Source organism: Conger conger, chromosome 5, assembly GCF_963514075.1.
Source record: "Conger conger chromosome 5, fConCon1.1, whole genome shotgun sequence".
NCBI classification, from domain to species: domain Eukaryota; kingdom Metazoa; phylum Chordata; class Actinopteri; order Anguilliformes; family Congridae; genus Conger; species Conger conger.
In genome coordinates this window covers 15,054,689-15,071,330 of record NC_083764.1, presented here as the reverse complement: position 1 = coordinate 15,071,330, position 16,642 = coordinate 15,054,689, and the positions used below count along the sequence as shown (strand labels likewise).

At 40.1% G+C, this 16,642-nt stretch overlaps 2 protein-coding genes across 2 annotated transcripts in view; both read right to left on the bottom strand.

Moving 5' to 3' along the window:
• slc16a10 (solute carrier family 16 member 10) overlaps window positions 1–7,018 on the bottom strand; it is a 36,999-nt gene extending 29,981 nt beyond the window's left edge. Inside the window, exon 1 of the mRNA XM_061241419.1 lies at window positions 6,337–7,018. Coding sequence (XP_061097403.1) covers window positions 6,337–6,670 — 334 coding nt within the window. The 5' untranslated portion in view covers window positions 6,671–7,018. The remainder of the gene's footprint in view (window positions 1–6,336) is intronic.
• Window positions 7,019–7,722: 704 nt separating this feature from the next.
• Window positions 7,723–13,843, bottom strand: rpf2 (ribosome production factor 2 homolog). The gene is made up of 10 exons (XM_061241420.1): window positions 13,708–13,843; window positions 13,152–13,284; window positions 12,695–12,732; window positions 12,313–12,352; window positions 11,803–11,884; window positions 11,613–11,689; window positions 11,119–11,218; window positions 10,332–10,434; window positions 9,324–9,468; window positions 7,723–8,491 (listed from the first exon to the last, which is right to left on the bottom strand). The coding sequence occupies exons 1-10, from the start codon at window positions 13,728–13,730 to the stop codon at window positions 8,309–8,311; spliced, it is 924 nt and encodes a 307-aa protein (XP_061097404.1). The 5' UTR covers window positions 13,731–13,843; the 3' UTR covers window positions 7,723–8,308.
• Window positions 13,844–16,642: the final 2,799 nt, after the last annotated feature.

Below are 16,642 nucleotides of genomic sequence, written 5' to 3'. Positions count from 1 at the left end.
CCTTTACCAATGATACAGTTCCAGTGGCGTCATGACCAAGGGCGGGGATGTACTTTGGGTGTACTTTGGGTATACTAACACAGGCAAATGGACAGCTACTGCAGGGCCGACCACCATAGCACACTACACACCGCTTCCGTATACCGATTCTGTGCATTTTCTGTAGCACCATTTGGGAGCTGACGGCAGCACATACTCCACAAGGTCACAACGTCTTAAGTCCTTCATTCAAATCAGCAGTTGACTGAAGAGTCTGCACACCATCTCCCCGAAGCCTAAACTGGCAGTTGACTGAAACCGCAAAAACCTGCAGACACTTGGGGACCAACAGGTCTGGATAAAATCAGAGATTGTGGATATGTGATCAAGGAAAATCTACAGACTTGGTAAACATGTTTGTTTCTCTCAGAGTAAGAGAGAGGGGTCACAAGAGGACAGAACACAGCAAGGGCCATACAGTGGGAGGATTGCACATTGGAGGGGTGATTACAGCTCTGATAACAGTGACCAGCACCATATGCATTCTCCAGATATGAACACAGGAAAGCGCAGACTGGAGTGCTACACAAACAGTAGTGCAATCCTCATTACTCCCGTCATTCAAACCACGCCTTGAAGCCAAGATTAAACCCTCCATTCCGACATTTGAGTTCCACCCATTCACATTTATCGTTTTACTATTTGTGTGCTCTCTCACTGTGAAACCTCTCCACTTCTCAAATTCACTCGGCTACTATGTGTCGTATACAAAGGAATAAAAATACCCAGGAGCACATCTCCGACAAGCACAAACATTCGGTATAAGGAAGGAAGAAAGGGAACATTAGCAAATTAATTTGTGCTTTATTACTTGGGAGGTTTCCGGTCTTCCATGCCAGGCTACAGTTTGAGAACACTACTTATCTGTCACCTGCCCCTTCCTGTCCCCTCAAAACTTCCTGTGTGGTAGAAGGAAACATCTGCTTTGCACAGCTTTCACATGCACAGTGTACACAGCACAGGAAGGCCAGCCCTGGGAGGTGCGTGGCTAACCCTCATCTCCGGTGTTATGGACCAACATCTTAAAAACATAAATATAAACAACTTAAGACACTGTGCAAACACAATGGGACCACTCCCTCCGAATCTCCTGCTAATGATGTATGGTGTGGCCTCCATCCATTATTTCTGAAGAGCATCCAAATATATCCATCCGTAGCAATAAATAACAAATTGTCTGAATTTTGCACGTCTGTAAATTTTGGACAATGACAATCTGGACTGGACTAGGTGGACAGAGATTTAAATCATGAAGATCTCATTTGATTAACTCTGTTAATTATCAAGCAACACTGGAATCAGTCAAAGACTTGAGACTAAGTGAAGATTTTTTGGACCCCGGTCAGATGACTGCCAAAACTGAATTTGCTGAATAAGTACAAAAAAAAAAAAAAGAGAAATCCTGCCAAAATCAGAACAGCGAATATTCATGACGCACCTACCATTACACAGTTTATTTGCACTTTCTTCATTGCTCAACAATGCCACACCAGAGAAATGCCATGTGGGTGCACCAAATTCATTCACTTTATTTAGACAGTTAGGCTAATGGGGAGATCTAAAAGTTTGCCAATAATTTCAGAGGTCAAATATACAGGACTATCCTATGCATGTAGATGGGACACTGTGACCAACCATGTCAGTATTCAACTACAATTTACAAGGCTGGCAATGGTGGCACCTGACAACTGCAGTAAGACGCTATTAATGTTCTGGGAAGACTAGAATGGCGAGGACAGCTGTGCTGTATGTATGCTGATGCAATCCCTGCCACACATTTCACCAGAAAAGCCTGATCACCCCATTCGACCACAGAAGCTAAACAAAGTGCTTCATGCCTTCAAAGGTCCTCAAACAACCTGCAAACTACCAACCATATTTTTGCTTATGAACTGTCTGCTTGGCCTGCGCTTACTGGAACTGCTCAGAACAAATGCTCTCTGTACTACGTCTTATATTACATTTCCGTGAAACTGGAGAACACCGTGAAATTAATGTTGCGATTAAAACTGGCATATCTTGAGTTATGGTACAAGATATGATTAGTCACAAGGAACAATATATTCTTTGGATTCCACCACATGGCCAGCAGCCAAACATGCAAACAAATCTTCTTCCCCCTACCCTGCAATCTCCTTGACAGCCTCTACTGTACCTCTGACCAGGCTGCTGTCTGCCTGCCTCCTCCAACCTACCACAGATTCCACTTTCACATAGTCTCCCCCTAAAACAGTGCTGAATTTCTGTATGAACCATTGGAACCAACAGTTTCAAATACAAGGCTCAGAAGTATTCCAAGTTGTGTTAAAGGTGTGGCGTGAAATCTACAGCAACAATTTAATCTTCTAATTTTCTATGGCAGCTAGAATGAATATATGGGAGTCATATAAAGTCAATTATCAATCTAATTATTAAGGCACACCATCCTGCAATCTCATCTGTTGGGACATAACTCGACGTGGTGTAAAAGTCAAGAAGGATAACTTACCTGCTTATAAAAACCGGCACATTTACTGTGCTGAAGTACATCACAAACCAAATTTTGTGAGGGAGAACAATTCCTGTTTCACTTACATCTGGAATCTCAATTGTACCATGTGTACCTACAGTGCACTGCAGTTGCCCGTATTGTTGCCCACACAGTACCAGCTACGCAGTGTACAACAGGAGACCTTGTGGTGTCAGCATGTGGACATCTGGTGAATAGCAAAGGGAAATATGCTGAAGTGAGCCAAGGAACTCCGGCCCACTTATAACCCCCCCCCCCCCCCCCCCCCCAAATCCTGGTGGGACGATGCCAAGTGTCCTACAGAAACAGGCTTCCTGTCATACGATTACTGACATAGCCCAGCCTAGCAATTTCTAGGCTAAAGGCCTCAGCTTATGTCCATAGCTTCATATTCAACTTTAATGTTCAGTTCACGTTCAACACCAGGGAATGCAACATCTCAGAATTGACTAGCTGACAAACTAATTTAAAAGTTTTTAAGAAGTTTCAGCTGCTAAGCAACCAACAAGCAATGCAATCAAGAACCTAACCACTCACTGATATTGACTGCTACATAAGACTGATGACTTCTGCTATCAGAAATCCAAATGGAATTACCTCAGTTGCAGGCATTTTGTTGAATGAGTATTATTCCATTAATTCCATTATCCGGCCTTAAAAGTCTACCAGGGCACTGTGCAGATCCCCTTGGTGTAGAGCTTATGAGCTGTCATGTCAATGAATTTCTCAGTACAAATAAATGGTATGCGTTATTGCAAAATAACTGTCTCCATGAAGAAATTTCATAACACGAAACCTGGCACAGTAACTACATGCTGAACAGTGTTGCAGGTAATATGCTAACGTGGTTGTCCGTATAGATATACCCATAAATGGGATGGGATTTTAGGAGGGGTTGCTATTTGTTGCTCTGAAATGTAAAGACCCTGCTGTCATGGAGCTTGTAATAATGTAAAACTGAGTGGTAATTGGACAGAAGAAAAGAAAGCAAGGGCTGATCAAGACACTGTTCTCATCACAGGACCAGCGGTCTCATGAGCAGACATAATACACTCAGTGAGCACTTTATTAGGTATTTATTAGACTTATTTTTTAGACTTATTAGTTTTCTGCTGCTGTAGCCTATCCACTTAGAGGTTGGAGGCATTGTGTATTCAGAGATGCTCTTCTGTATACCACTGTTATAATGCATGGTTATTTGCGTTACTGTCACTTTCCTGTCAGCTTCAATCAGTTTGGCCCTTCTTCTCTGACCTCTTGTATTAACAAGGAACTGCTGCTCACTGGAAGTTTTTTTGTTTTTCACACCATTCTCTGCAAATTCTAGAGACTGGTGTGTGAAAATCCCAGGAGATCAGCAGTTTCTGAGACACTCAAACCATCCTGTGTGGCACCAACAATCATTCCACGCTCAACGTCACTTAGATCACATTTTTTCCCCATTCTGACATTTGGTCTGAAAAACAACTCTTGACCATGTCTGCATGCGTTTATGCATTTAGTTACTGCCACATGTTTGGCTGATTAAATATTTGCATTAACAAGATGGCGTACAGGTGTATCTAATAAAGAGGTCACTGAGTGTACATTACATAAATATACACGACCCTTGGTTAAACATCCACTCTTAATCAGTTTCAATAGAGTTCACCCATTTAAACATGAAGGCTATTCACAAGCACAGTCAGAGGACAACAGAACAGTAATTGACCTTTCCCCCGTGCCTTTGTCCTCATGACTGCATTACTACAGGGAGACTTGTTTAACAAGACTAATGCAAACACAAAATGACACATCACTGACACACCTCAATGGATGGCAACAAAAAAAATGGCGTCAAAGGCCCCCTCCCTCCTGGCCTGAACATGCACTCTGATTTAGAAGTCTCAGAAATGGCTGAAAAGCCTAAATTCTCTCCAATAATGACTGCACCAGCCCTGCTTACATTGTGACAACCATGGCAAGAAGGCACTCTGCCAAGGAATCTACATTGAGAGAGTCCAGAGGCCAGAGTCAAAGTAGACAAGTGGGAGTATAAGCATAATGTGCCTCATAATGCACCTCCAGTGTGCAGTGAGACAAGTCCCTTTAGAAAATGCCAAGATAAATGTATCTTGTTCACACTTGCATGCAGGACGATATGAATGTGATATTCTATGCTCCGAAAAACAGTTAGTTTTGATCAGATACATCTTGTTAATGCACATAATCTGTTAGCACTTAAGACCTCAGTCGGAGAAAGACACCTCATGTGCAGCGTTGGGAAACAGACCCAGGGTGCCCAACTGACCAACATGGGTCACTAGAAAGCAATGAAACACAGACCCCTAGCTACCTGAACCCTACCATTCAGGGTTGCCTGACTGGGGAACTACTCCTAAATGTAAGGTATTTAAAACATTAATATGGAGAGTTTTACAGTGAAAATGCATGGGAGCCAATGACAGATGGGGGATTTAAAGGGGTGTTTGGGGGTCAAATAGAGATAAATTTGTATGGGAGTCAATTGAACAGGGTGGTTTGAGGAGTTTCGTTACGTGGAATTAATTCAGGCAAGTGGCACCTATCCCCTTTGGCTGACGTCACATTTGGCGCTGGCAGTCAGAATAGGAACCGCCACCCTGGGGTTCATGCCTATTCATGCACCAGGATGAGCCACTCAACAACCATGGTTAATTTTAAATAGGCTTGTTTGGAGTATTCTAGCTTCTAGCCCCGTCCACTCGCAAAACAGGCTTGCGACACCATCTCTAGCCAGATATGAGGTGAGTTTTATAATAATTGTTGTCGGGCTACCGATTTAAATGGAATGACGCGTGATAAGGAATAACATCATTCAATCAGTATTAGAAAGTGGCGTATTCTGCAAATCAAAGACCACTGAAGGAATCGTTTGTATAAGTAAAGCAGAAAATTCATAAAGTTTGCTATAACAGCGCTCTGACATGAAATTGGCTATTCTCTCCCTAGAGTCCCATACGTACACATAGACATATTTAGGCTAACTGCTCTAAATTATACTGATGACTTACTGTATACTCTTCTGTTCAGATTATGCCCTTTTGAGCCTATTTAAATGTTTCATTTTGACATGAATTAAAATAGAGTAAACTAAATTATCTGTGGACCAATTTGAACTTATAACACTGTAAAATGTGTTAATTAAATTGTAAAACATTAACGTGGGATACATGAATCCAATGAGTCATATCATATTTATTTAACACTCAACAGTTTGCCAGGTGCTCCTACTGAAGCTTATAGACTGCGTTTCTTTCTTCCTTTACAGCCCTTTTCTCCGACAAATCTATTCGACCATAACGGTTGAAGAAACATTCTTACTGAATGAAATCAAGAACGACATCACAGTTACCCACGCGCAAAGCCTGTCATATGAGGGCTATACTGCACGAAGCTATGGTGGTGGTTTAACTTCTGCAATCAGGAACACGTGAACGGGGACCTCAAGGCCCATTCTGTTAAACCTGTTCAAACTTTACACTACACGTATCGTCGGCTTTAAAGTTTGAACAGGTTTAACAGAATCTGCCTTGAGGTATCTCTTCCCAAAGGTGAATATGGAATCTAACGTTCAGCTTTACGTTATTCAAATTGCGGTGCCTGCTTCCAAGGTGGAAGCGCAACCGTCGTTTCTAGCCAATAATAGCCAGCGGATGTGATACTCGTTCAGTTCTGACACACATCAACTTTTACAATACACATTTTCCGATCGAAGAGGCTGGTGTGGACCGGCTGGAATGCGGCGATATGGGCAAGTGGAAACTGACCTGTTTTAAACCTGAGGTCTTCGTCCTTTTCGGAGCCGAACTCCTTCAGCAGAGACACGAAGAGGATACCGAAAGCATTCTGGATCCCAAACACCGACCCGTTGCACCACATGGCAGCCAGCATGACCACCCATCCCCAACCTCCCTCCGGGGGCTCGAATTCTTTTTCAGCAGTCTCGGGGACCTTTAATTTACTATCCCCATTCTCCTTCTTCTCCTCTTCATTCAAACAACTCTCTTCTGCCTTCTTCTCGTCCACCTCAGCCGGCACTGTAGAGATGTTGCCCTTTGTCGTATCATACTCATTTTCAGTCATGTTGTTCCCCTGTGTCATCTCTTGAATGTATCTTAAAATTAAGAATACCACCAAATGCTGGCAGTTAGCTGACTAACACGTAAAGCTTTTTTTTTTCTTTATGCCGAGATACGCTCGCTAACAGTTAGCTAACGTTCCAGCAATTCATGCAGCAAGCAAGATCCCAATCGCTGCAGTATGTAAATTCTGGAGGATCAGAGACTGGAAAACTGAAATGTGCTGCAGGCAAGTAGCTAGCTATGCTCTATGAATTCCCTGCAAGTGAATCATAAGTAACGTTATAACCTTCTCAAAAATCTCTCCATCAGGGGCTATTGACACGACGGCAAACTCCACTGCAACTGACAAGCAGTGTTGCGATATTGTATAAATAGGTACAGATGGGCGGAGCGAGCTCGTATTTTACCGGGTTTTTTTGGTAGCAGATTGGACATATTACCGCCCTTTAAAAAAATGAAGGCCACGCAATAGTGTACGAAATCCTGTACTTGGAAGGAAAGGGGCCAGAAAATGAACATTTTTAACGTAAGGCTACGTCTTTTGACTTAACGTTACATTTATATGTTCAAACTTAATGAAATATACATCATTGTCTGTATCATTAATAAAGGGAAATATTGCATTTTCCCTGATTTTAGCATTCTATATGGCGTTTATGAAAATGGAACATTGATAAGTTGATGTTAACTTGAATCTGATGAAAGGATGTTTATTCCAGGAACTTGTTGCACAGAGCTAATTTGTGAATTTTCTAGTTCTAGTTAACGAAATATTTGTGAAGTCTATTATTTCAATGACATTCGGCAGCTGTTCAAAATTTGACTCCGAACCGAAGGTCAAGCTCAGTCCACTCTATAGGTTACACAGCCAACTGTTCGAATTATGGGCTTTGGACGGAATTGAATGTGTCCATATAGAGCCTGTCGAAACGTATGGTACATTAGGCTAGCACAGGTTAGCTGCGTTAGAACATCTGTAGGTGGTCGGCCCTTTGCTTGATGTGATTTTAGCGACCTCTAGTGTATGTTCGTGTTCGTAAAACAATGGCAACATTAGCACCAATGAGCAAATTTGTGTTTTTGCAGTGCAATTCAATGAGTGACAGACATTCAGCATACCGTGGACGCACATCAGCGCGTGCAATTACACATCGTCATATTCCGATATTCCTGCATCAAAAAATACATTGCGAATACAATGTTTTAGGTATTCCAATAAAACACAATTCTGATACACTCGTTATATTTAGGGGAATATACGATTAAAATCTATACATGCTTACACGTACATTTATCATTCAGACAGTGTTTGATTAACTTGGTTATTAACCAGTAGCTATTCGGCAATTTATTGCTAATGCAACCATTGCAGTGCAATTTATTGGTTGTCCGTTTGAGGATGGCTGAGCACTTTAAAACATTTTTTTAAAGCGTTTGGGACTTGAGTGGAAAGTATGAAATTGATTGAGCAACTCATGCACCAAATCTACAAGGATATGATCAAAATAAGTGAAAATCAATGCTCAGACCGTTACAACGAATTAATGAGAAATCTGAAAGACTGATTCTACCAGAAGTACCACATTTCACAGTCAAATATGCAGCATTTTTGTAAAGACTTCATCAAACCGACCAAATATGGAGGCCTGATCTGCCTTCACTCATCCGTTTTGGTTTTTTTCAGAGACGCCTCCTCCTCTCCCTCAACAATATCCCCTTTTCTCTTCCTCAGACCCTTCATCTTGCGTGTCTGCAGCTTCGCCAGGTTCTGCTTCTGCATGTGCAGTCGTCCAAGCTTGGTGCCAAAGGCATCATGGGAAATGTTCTTCTTCTTCTTAGGCTGGGACAAAGAAATTACAGAAATGTAACTCTTTGTATATGATAATCAGAAAAATCTATCAAACATTTTATTATGCAATGTATAAATGAAGTACAAATATGAGTACAAAGTTTCAGGTACAATAAATGTGAGGTATGGGAGGTAAAGTAAAAATGAATCATTGAAATCACTTAAAGGTTTTATGACTCACTATGCAGTGTTGACAACAGAAAATTAGCAGTCTTTGGAACATTTGTTACATTGTTCATGATTGTGAATTGGAATGCATGCTTGCATTATATGGCATTTATTAACATTAAATGAGCGTGATGGAAAAAGGGAAAAATCATTTGTTTTGTTAGTACTGTATCTACTGGGTCATGTGTGGTCAGGGGTTGAGAACAGAAATGACAGTTTGGCGTTCCCCACCATTTGACATGATGCACATTAAGACAAATCATGCATCACCCTGTGAGATTGCTGACTGAAGTCAATGCTGACCTCAATAAACCAACCAAATTTGGCTGATTTATCAGAAAAACATTTACCGCTTACTCCTTTGGTCTCAATTTGAGTACTGTACCTTAGTGATTACAGGTCTTGCATGACCCCACAAATTCAAGAGAATAATGTCATCTTCAGATTATGCGTTTCTGTTTTTAAATTATTCTTTCCCACTTCCCACTTAATAATGCTGGTAACAGATCAAAATACCATGTTCCCCCAAGCCAATCAGGATTTTCTTGAGATTCTACAGCATAAGTGACATACACAGTGCTGTAGAAAAAAATCCCAGACAGTGCAATGGACTCATTTAGCACATTTCTCCTCACGGTTTACTGTAATTGTATACCTTCAGGGCCTTGGGTTGCCGGTGTGCAGCCTTGCACAGGTCGTCAGAGGCAAGGTGTGTTCTCCTCAGGGTGAAATCAAATGATGGGCCCATCTCCTCCAGCTCAATCCTCGGTGTCCGACACCCCGATTTCTTCAGAAGAACTCTGCTCCAAACAAAGAGCAAGACTGTGTATCCGGTATCATATGTGAGAACTAATGAGGCACAATTGCAGAAGTGTAGGAAAGTGGACAGAGTTAATTATGTATCAAGACAATTGCAAAGAGTAATTGTCACACAAAACAGAATCTTAGGGTTCCCAGAGTAACTGATCGACCATGTAAAGATTGGAAGCTTCTAATTATGCATTCTAAGTCCTCTGTGCGCAAACAATATAAATATAAATTGACTATCATGCATTAAGTAAGTGTAGTAAGTAAGGAAGTGGTTCCACAACCCAGTACTTGGTGGTTGTTGGTAAATGGAAGGTCTGACAATCACTGACATCTTCCAAAGTCCAGGCAGGGTGACAGTCTATTGTACACGTCAATGATTATGTGTGTCACAGGATGGTGCTGTGTACGTGTAAGGGAAGGAGGCTAGTAGTATTTGTCCCTTCCTGACTGTCTGCAGTCTCGATTACCAGCTAACTTACACATGCACCCATGCAACTCCCTGGGTTTTCAATGCTAAAAAGATTTAGGAATACTACTTGAGAAATACAGTTGGAAAACTAATATACTGGCCAGGGATGAAACCTGAATACAACCTAGATTCTCACCACCAATAGCAAAATATCACTCAGTACCCAATCTGTCAACCACAGCCAATATTAGTCACACAGCACCCAAATACCATAGCATATAGAAAAGTAACACGTTTTACATTAAAATACCGGTTCTACTCCTAGCTACGGCACTGACAAGTGGATATTTTATGCATGAATACTTCACGTGCTGGGGCTATGAAAAGCATGCGTCATGCCAGCATTCGCAGGGCAGTACGGGGCAGACAGACGGAAGGCCGTACTTGTAACTGCGCATGTAGATCTTCCCCTCGAGAGCAGTGAAGTGCAGCAGGTGCTCCAGGCCAGCCAGGCGCACGGAAGTTACATTCGGCCCTCTGAAGAAGTCTGACAGAGGGAGAGCAGAGGTGTGTCAAAAGCCCACATCACATGGGCTTACAGGCACGCACACACACACACTCTGGGACAAGCTGTTTTTATTGAACTGACAAACACAGGGTAAACAATGCACACGGCGCTATGCACTGAGCTCAATGGAAGATGTTCTGAAAACTCACCTGCATTTCTGGCCACACTTTACAATATGGTACATGATTGTAATTATTAGTTGTTAACATTAATTGAGATACAAATGCACTAACCATTTAAAGAAATGCATAAACCTAAAGATTACCCGGCATGAACCAATGAAGTTGTTAACATGAATGAATGATGCACAAATACATAAAGCGGCACAGATTGACTTCAGTTGCTAGTCAACATTAGTTCATTACAATACGGTTACTTGAATTGGCAAGTGTTACCACATTCACTTTTGACAGACATGAATCAGGGATATTTCCATGGAACTGACAAATGCAGGGTAAACCATGCACTCAGAGCTGTGCACAAAGCTCAAGGGAAGGTGTCCTGTAACCTCTATTTGTTTGGAATGTGCGGCAGAAGTCACGGGGCATGTCAACCAAATTGAGAGCCTTCATTCCACTATGGCCTGTTGGAAGGCCGTTCACAAAATTTGGCAGGACAGGAGGTTATGCGTCAATGACATCAGTGAATATGTGGATGCAGTACCTGTGAGAACACTCCGCAGACGCTTGTACTCGTTATCAGTGTCAAAGGCCTCCCCAGCGAACACCAACAGTGGCTTGGTACCTTCTGGGCACGTGCTCTTCTAGATTAATTCAAGAACAAGACAATTTCTGAAAAACAGATAAAACTGTGCAACCATAAGCAAACATGTTCCCACTTATTTACCCATTCCTTCATTAACCTTTTTGTGGCAGTTGTAAAGTTTGATTAGCTTAACATTGTGTTCTTGTGTCCCTTTAGAGTAAATACACACTTCTGCAGTTTTTGTTATTTTGAATTTGATGTGGAAAAAAACAACACTTTGAACCACTCACTGTTACTCCAAACAATTTGTATGGACACAGTCGTGGCAAGTAGGAATATGGGATGTGTGTCAAATATAGGCAACATCCATCCTTTTCTCAGCTCTGAAATTGTGTGCACATTTCACATTTCAACTCCAGCATACAACACTCGAGTGTTGGTTGTAATGTTACCTTGATTTCCTGAAGAGAAGCAAATTTCTCAATGCCAAGCTCAATCATATCCAATACATGGAAATCAAACATGCGACCTGAAATATGAAATTAAAAATTAAAAACATGATCAGCTTAAAAAAGAAAAAAAAGGTACAATTTGCAGTACCCAGTACATATAATATTTTATTATTAGTAGACCTATTCTTACCAAAAACTAGGTTGTTTGGTCGTTTCTTGTTGTGGGAGCCGAATAAAAACAAAGAGCAATCGGATTTCTTGGAAAAGAATTCCTGGAGGAAGGTACAATAGATACAGTTTCTTTAACTTGAACATGACAAAACAGGACATTAACACAACATCGTCACTTGTTCATTACTTTGTATTAAGCAGCGTATAGATGTCAACATGTGCACAAATCCAGATATGCAACCCGTCAAAAGACCTACCACATGACATGCAAAAGACCATTACTTTAAACAACACTACAGTGTCACAACTTGGATAATATCCTCAGGGAAACAGAGTGATAACTAAAGCCCTAAAACATGCCAATCACCCAAGTTCAAATTAATGGTGCTGGTCATGTGAACGATAACCATAAATACCAAAATGACAAAAATAACAATTTATTAGGACCTTTTGGTACCATTTAGCCCATAAGAAACTTTTAATATTTCGGAAGCACAAGTAGCGTTCTCATTACTGGCTGGGTACTCACCAATGACGTTTGATCTTCAAATGGCCGCGTTATATTTTTCCTGCAAGACAGATTCCTCCTTTAAATGAACCATTCTATGTTGGCAGACAAAACTACCTGAAATGACCATCTCTGCATGCAAAGGATATTTTCCTCAAAAAGACTCATTGACATTCTAAATTATATGTGATTAGGTAATCAGATTTGCTTTTACTAAAATTGTTTTGTAAAAGCAAATCTTACTAAAATGGCAATGTTCAGCCAATTTAGACAATATACACGTTTTTATTGTATTGTTAGTATGTAGAAATGCATTTAATCAAACAGCACTTGTTTGGATGTTCCATCATCACCAAGGAAATAGTCATTTAAAAATACTAATTTACCAAGTTTGGCTACTTACTTTTTGTACATAACAGCATTTGGTTTCTTCAGGGCATACTATGAAAAAAATGCAATAGAATGAATGAGAATTGCCTCTTTTTCTGGAAGTCAGGATCAACATTGTGATCAACATTTGTATTTAGGATTAGGTGACAAACAAAAGCAAGCTTTATTTCTTAATTACGAACAGTATGCAAGCCAAAAATATTGATATATATATACTATATACACTACAACAACAAAAACATATTTCTACTGTACATATTAAAAAAACATTAAAAATTTACATTTGAAAGGAACAGGAACTAGGACAATATATTTTAAATGAAACAGAATCATATTTATACATATATATTTATCTTGTTGCATGATAAACGCGGACAAAAAAGTGGTTACACAGGGCCTTTGATTCAATTTGCTCAACTAGATACTTAGTCGTTTCGACTGAATATCAGGGCAAGAAAAGTGACACTTACAATATCCTTCAGGGCTTGTGTGACCGTTTCACTTGTGTTTCCACCCTTCATTATCATCGCATTTTTAACATTTTCTATTAGTTTGGCTTCCCTGCTTTGAAGAAATCTTTTGGACCGTTTGGTTTTCGGTTTTCTATGAAGGAAAAAAGAAGCAATGCATCAGATACAGATATTTAAAATGAAAATGCTTAAGAAAAAGGTGCAGTAAATGAAAATGAATGAAGTGCTTAATGCAGCTGGTGTCAACGTTCCCTACTTTAGTTAGACAGCTACCATGCTAGCTCCATGCCAAGAATTTTTTTTTTTTCCCGCAATCATTAGCCGTATGCATGTTAATTAGAGGTGGCTAATTGTGGTAAGTGTCTGACACTTAAAGAAAACGCACATTATTTACAGCAAGTATCACGTTCATGTATAAGTTAGCCTAGTTACTGTTTGGACGTCTGCTAATCAAGCTAGCTAACGCATAGCTATCATGTGGCTTTAAAACATCAATTACCTTTGAACAAATAGCCATCTAAACACTGACTCATTAGAATGTAGTATTCAAACTTACACAATTCCGTCCCTTTGTGTCATTTTGATAGCTGTGTGTTGCGATACAGATTCAACTTTATCCGTTGAATTCCACGTGAGTTTTCTACGGAAGACCTAACAGGAAATCGGATGACGTATTTCCACAATTGTTCCACATCACTTCCGCAATAGCGCTTATGTCTTCAGGCTATTTGATTAAAGATGGTGTAAAATAAAAGATATTGCGCACACACCACAAATTGCTGAAATGCGCGCTTTCTAGCTCACGAAAAGGTTTGCTTTCGCTCGTGCATCCCAGGATTTTTTTTTTGGCGCGCTAAAACCCAATCAGCACCTCGTTATAACCTACGGTACATTAAATTCCAGTAGCCACGTTTCGATGGCACAATTTTAGTGGATTCAGACGTATTGTGGGGATATTCATCTATGTTTAAGATCTAGGATTTAGGATCACGTAACATATCATTCGGATATACCTATAGTATAGTAGGCGAATACAGTAAAAACGCAACGTAGGTGACCTGAGCTGGTGTTTTTCTCAGCAAATAATGGTCGCGTTTCTTGACACTTTGTTTTATCATGGCTGGTGATATCTCATTCTAAATGCCTGTCATTGGCGAATACCTCCAACAACAACATGAAATAGCCATAAAGCCAAAGCGTACGCATGCAGTGCCAAGTCCGTTTATATCCTTACATCATAATGTTAATTGACATTAAAGTAGCTGATGGGCAACATATTCTGTCTCATGTTGTGTACTATATGAAAGAACCACTAGATGTCTTCAGAGGCCAACTCTTTGTCTACAATTCCTTCCTTGAAAACAGGTTGGTAAGAGGTTTTATACATACAGCAGGCTATGCAGTAAAATGCAGTAAAAAATCAGTGGCCTGCTGATTTCGACCTAAACACAATTGCTTTGTGGTCTTCGTTGAGACTCATGACAGTTGTTTTAGACTTGCAGAATGACATGATATTGCAAATTGGCTAGTGCCAATAGTATGGATATGGAAGGATGATTTTAAGATGAGTAAGGCATTGATGTTGAGTTGGCCTCCCCATTGATACCAGGTTACTAACTCAAAGTGTGTTTACATTTACATTGTTTGATTTCCATGAAAAGTACAGGTTTAGTATCATTCAGGGGAAGCAGCACCAGACTGTTTAGGTAAAATGGCCACAGTATGTCCAAGTTTAAATACTATTTTATGCACACTATTTTATGTTAAATAACAAGTATGAAGAATGAAAATGGAATTGAAGAGTAGTACCATTTTATTTGAGTCCAAAATAGAAAAAAAAAAAAAAGATAGTAACAGATTGTCTGGACTAGATATGCCAAAAATCTTCTTTTTCATACTCCTATTTTTCTCTTTAAGACAGGGTTATTCAACTTCAGTCCTGGGGGACCCCTGTGTATGCTGGTTTTCATTCCAACCACAATTGCATTCCCAGAATTTGAGGTGACTCAATAGACTCCTAAGTGGTGAAGATGTGAACAAATGGCTAATAAAATTAACAATTTGCTAGATAATTAAGAGTTCAAAGACAGAGCAAATGATAATGAGCCAAACCTGGATTGTGTTAAATTTAAGGGGAAAAAAAATTTGCCTATGAAAGAAATGAACCGCACATGTTTGACAACCCAATTAAGAGCCTATTGAGCCACCTCAGTTCTGAATTTGATCAGTTTCATATTTTTGTTACCTTCATGCTGCTGTTGGCCATATAGCAACAGCCCAACAACTGTATTTAGGGTGAACATTTCATTTATCCATTTCCCTCTCATGTTAGAGCATATATATATATATATGGGGAGAACTTGCCATAGTTCTTTGGTTGCCTCCTTGCTTCTGATCTCAGAAAGCCTTGATCAAGTTTTTATGTAAAAAAGTAGTCAATTGCTTACAGTAATATATTACTTTTTTTAAAATTAAATACTAAAATGTCTCTGTGAAATTAAATCTTTTGGAAAATGAATATTTGGAATGAATATATCTCAAATGTGTTATTTTATATTAACACACACACACAAAAATAAACATATATATATAATAAAGTCTAGGGCGCCTAAGACTTCTGCACAGTACTGTATATATATATATATATATATGTAGACAGACATACAGAAGAACATTTACATCACGGCGAGATGTTGGATGACACAAATGACAAACACCAGGGGTGACATAGCTCAGGCAGTAAGAGCAGTCGTCTGGCAGTTGGAGGGTTGCCGGTTCGATCCCCCGCCCGGGCTGTGTCGAAGTGTCCCTGAGCAAGACAGGGACCTAACCCCAAAATGCTCCTGACAAGCTGGTCGGGGCCTTGCATGGCAGCCAATCGCTGTCAGTGTGCGAGTGTGTGTATGAATGGGTGAATGGAGAAGCATCAATTGTACAGCACTTTGGATAAAGGCGCTATATAAATGCCTGCCATTTACCAAACAAGCCATGTTTGATTTGAACAGTGTTGTCCTGTGTCTTCATGCTGAGGTAACTGATGTTGATTGCGCAGCGGGTGAACAGGATCGCTGACTTTGCTCTTTTCCAATTACTCACTCGTATGCTGATGCGACCTGAATTTAATATTTTATGTTAATAATCTTGTGAGATTTATTCTTGCTGCTTTAGGACAGGGAGGAGCTCCAGGCTATGAAGTAAGGATTCTCTTTCCAGTGCATCAGTACAAGAGTTTTGTCTGTGACTGCCATTCCATGTGTTAGGTACGTGGTTCACATGGGGTTGGGTGGGATGATCTCAGTTGTGCATTTAAACTAAAGTAACTAAAGAAAGTATAATTCTGTTCATGATTATTCATTGTATTTCATTTTCCTTCTTTTTATAATTCTTTATTTTCCTTTGCTGGGGTTTGAGTAGCTACATTTGCAAGGTATGAAATATTTTTAAATACAAAAAGGCATTCCAAGATAGTTTGTTGGCATCATCTTGATGTC

Bases quoted from the DNA above. Each gene is read 5' to 3' on its own strand.
- rpf2 (XM_061241420.1), bottom strand. From the start codon at position 13,730: ATGACACAAAGGGACGGAATTGT. The intron at 12,733-13,151 runs GTAAGTGTCACT...TTTTTTTCATAG, and splicing joins CACAAGCCCTGAAGGATATT to TATGCCCTGAAGAAACCAAA. The intron at 11,690-11,802 runs GTAAGAATAGGT...TTCATATTTCAG, and splicing joins ACCAAACAACCTAGTTTTTG to GTCGCATGTTTGATTTCCAT.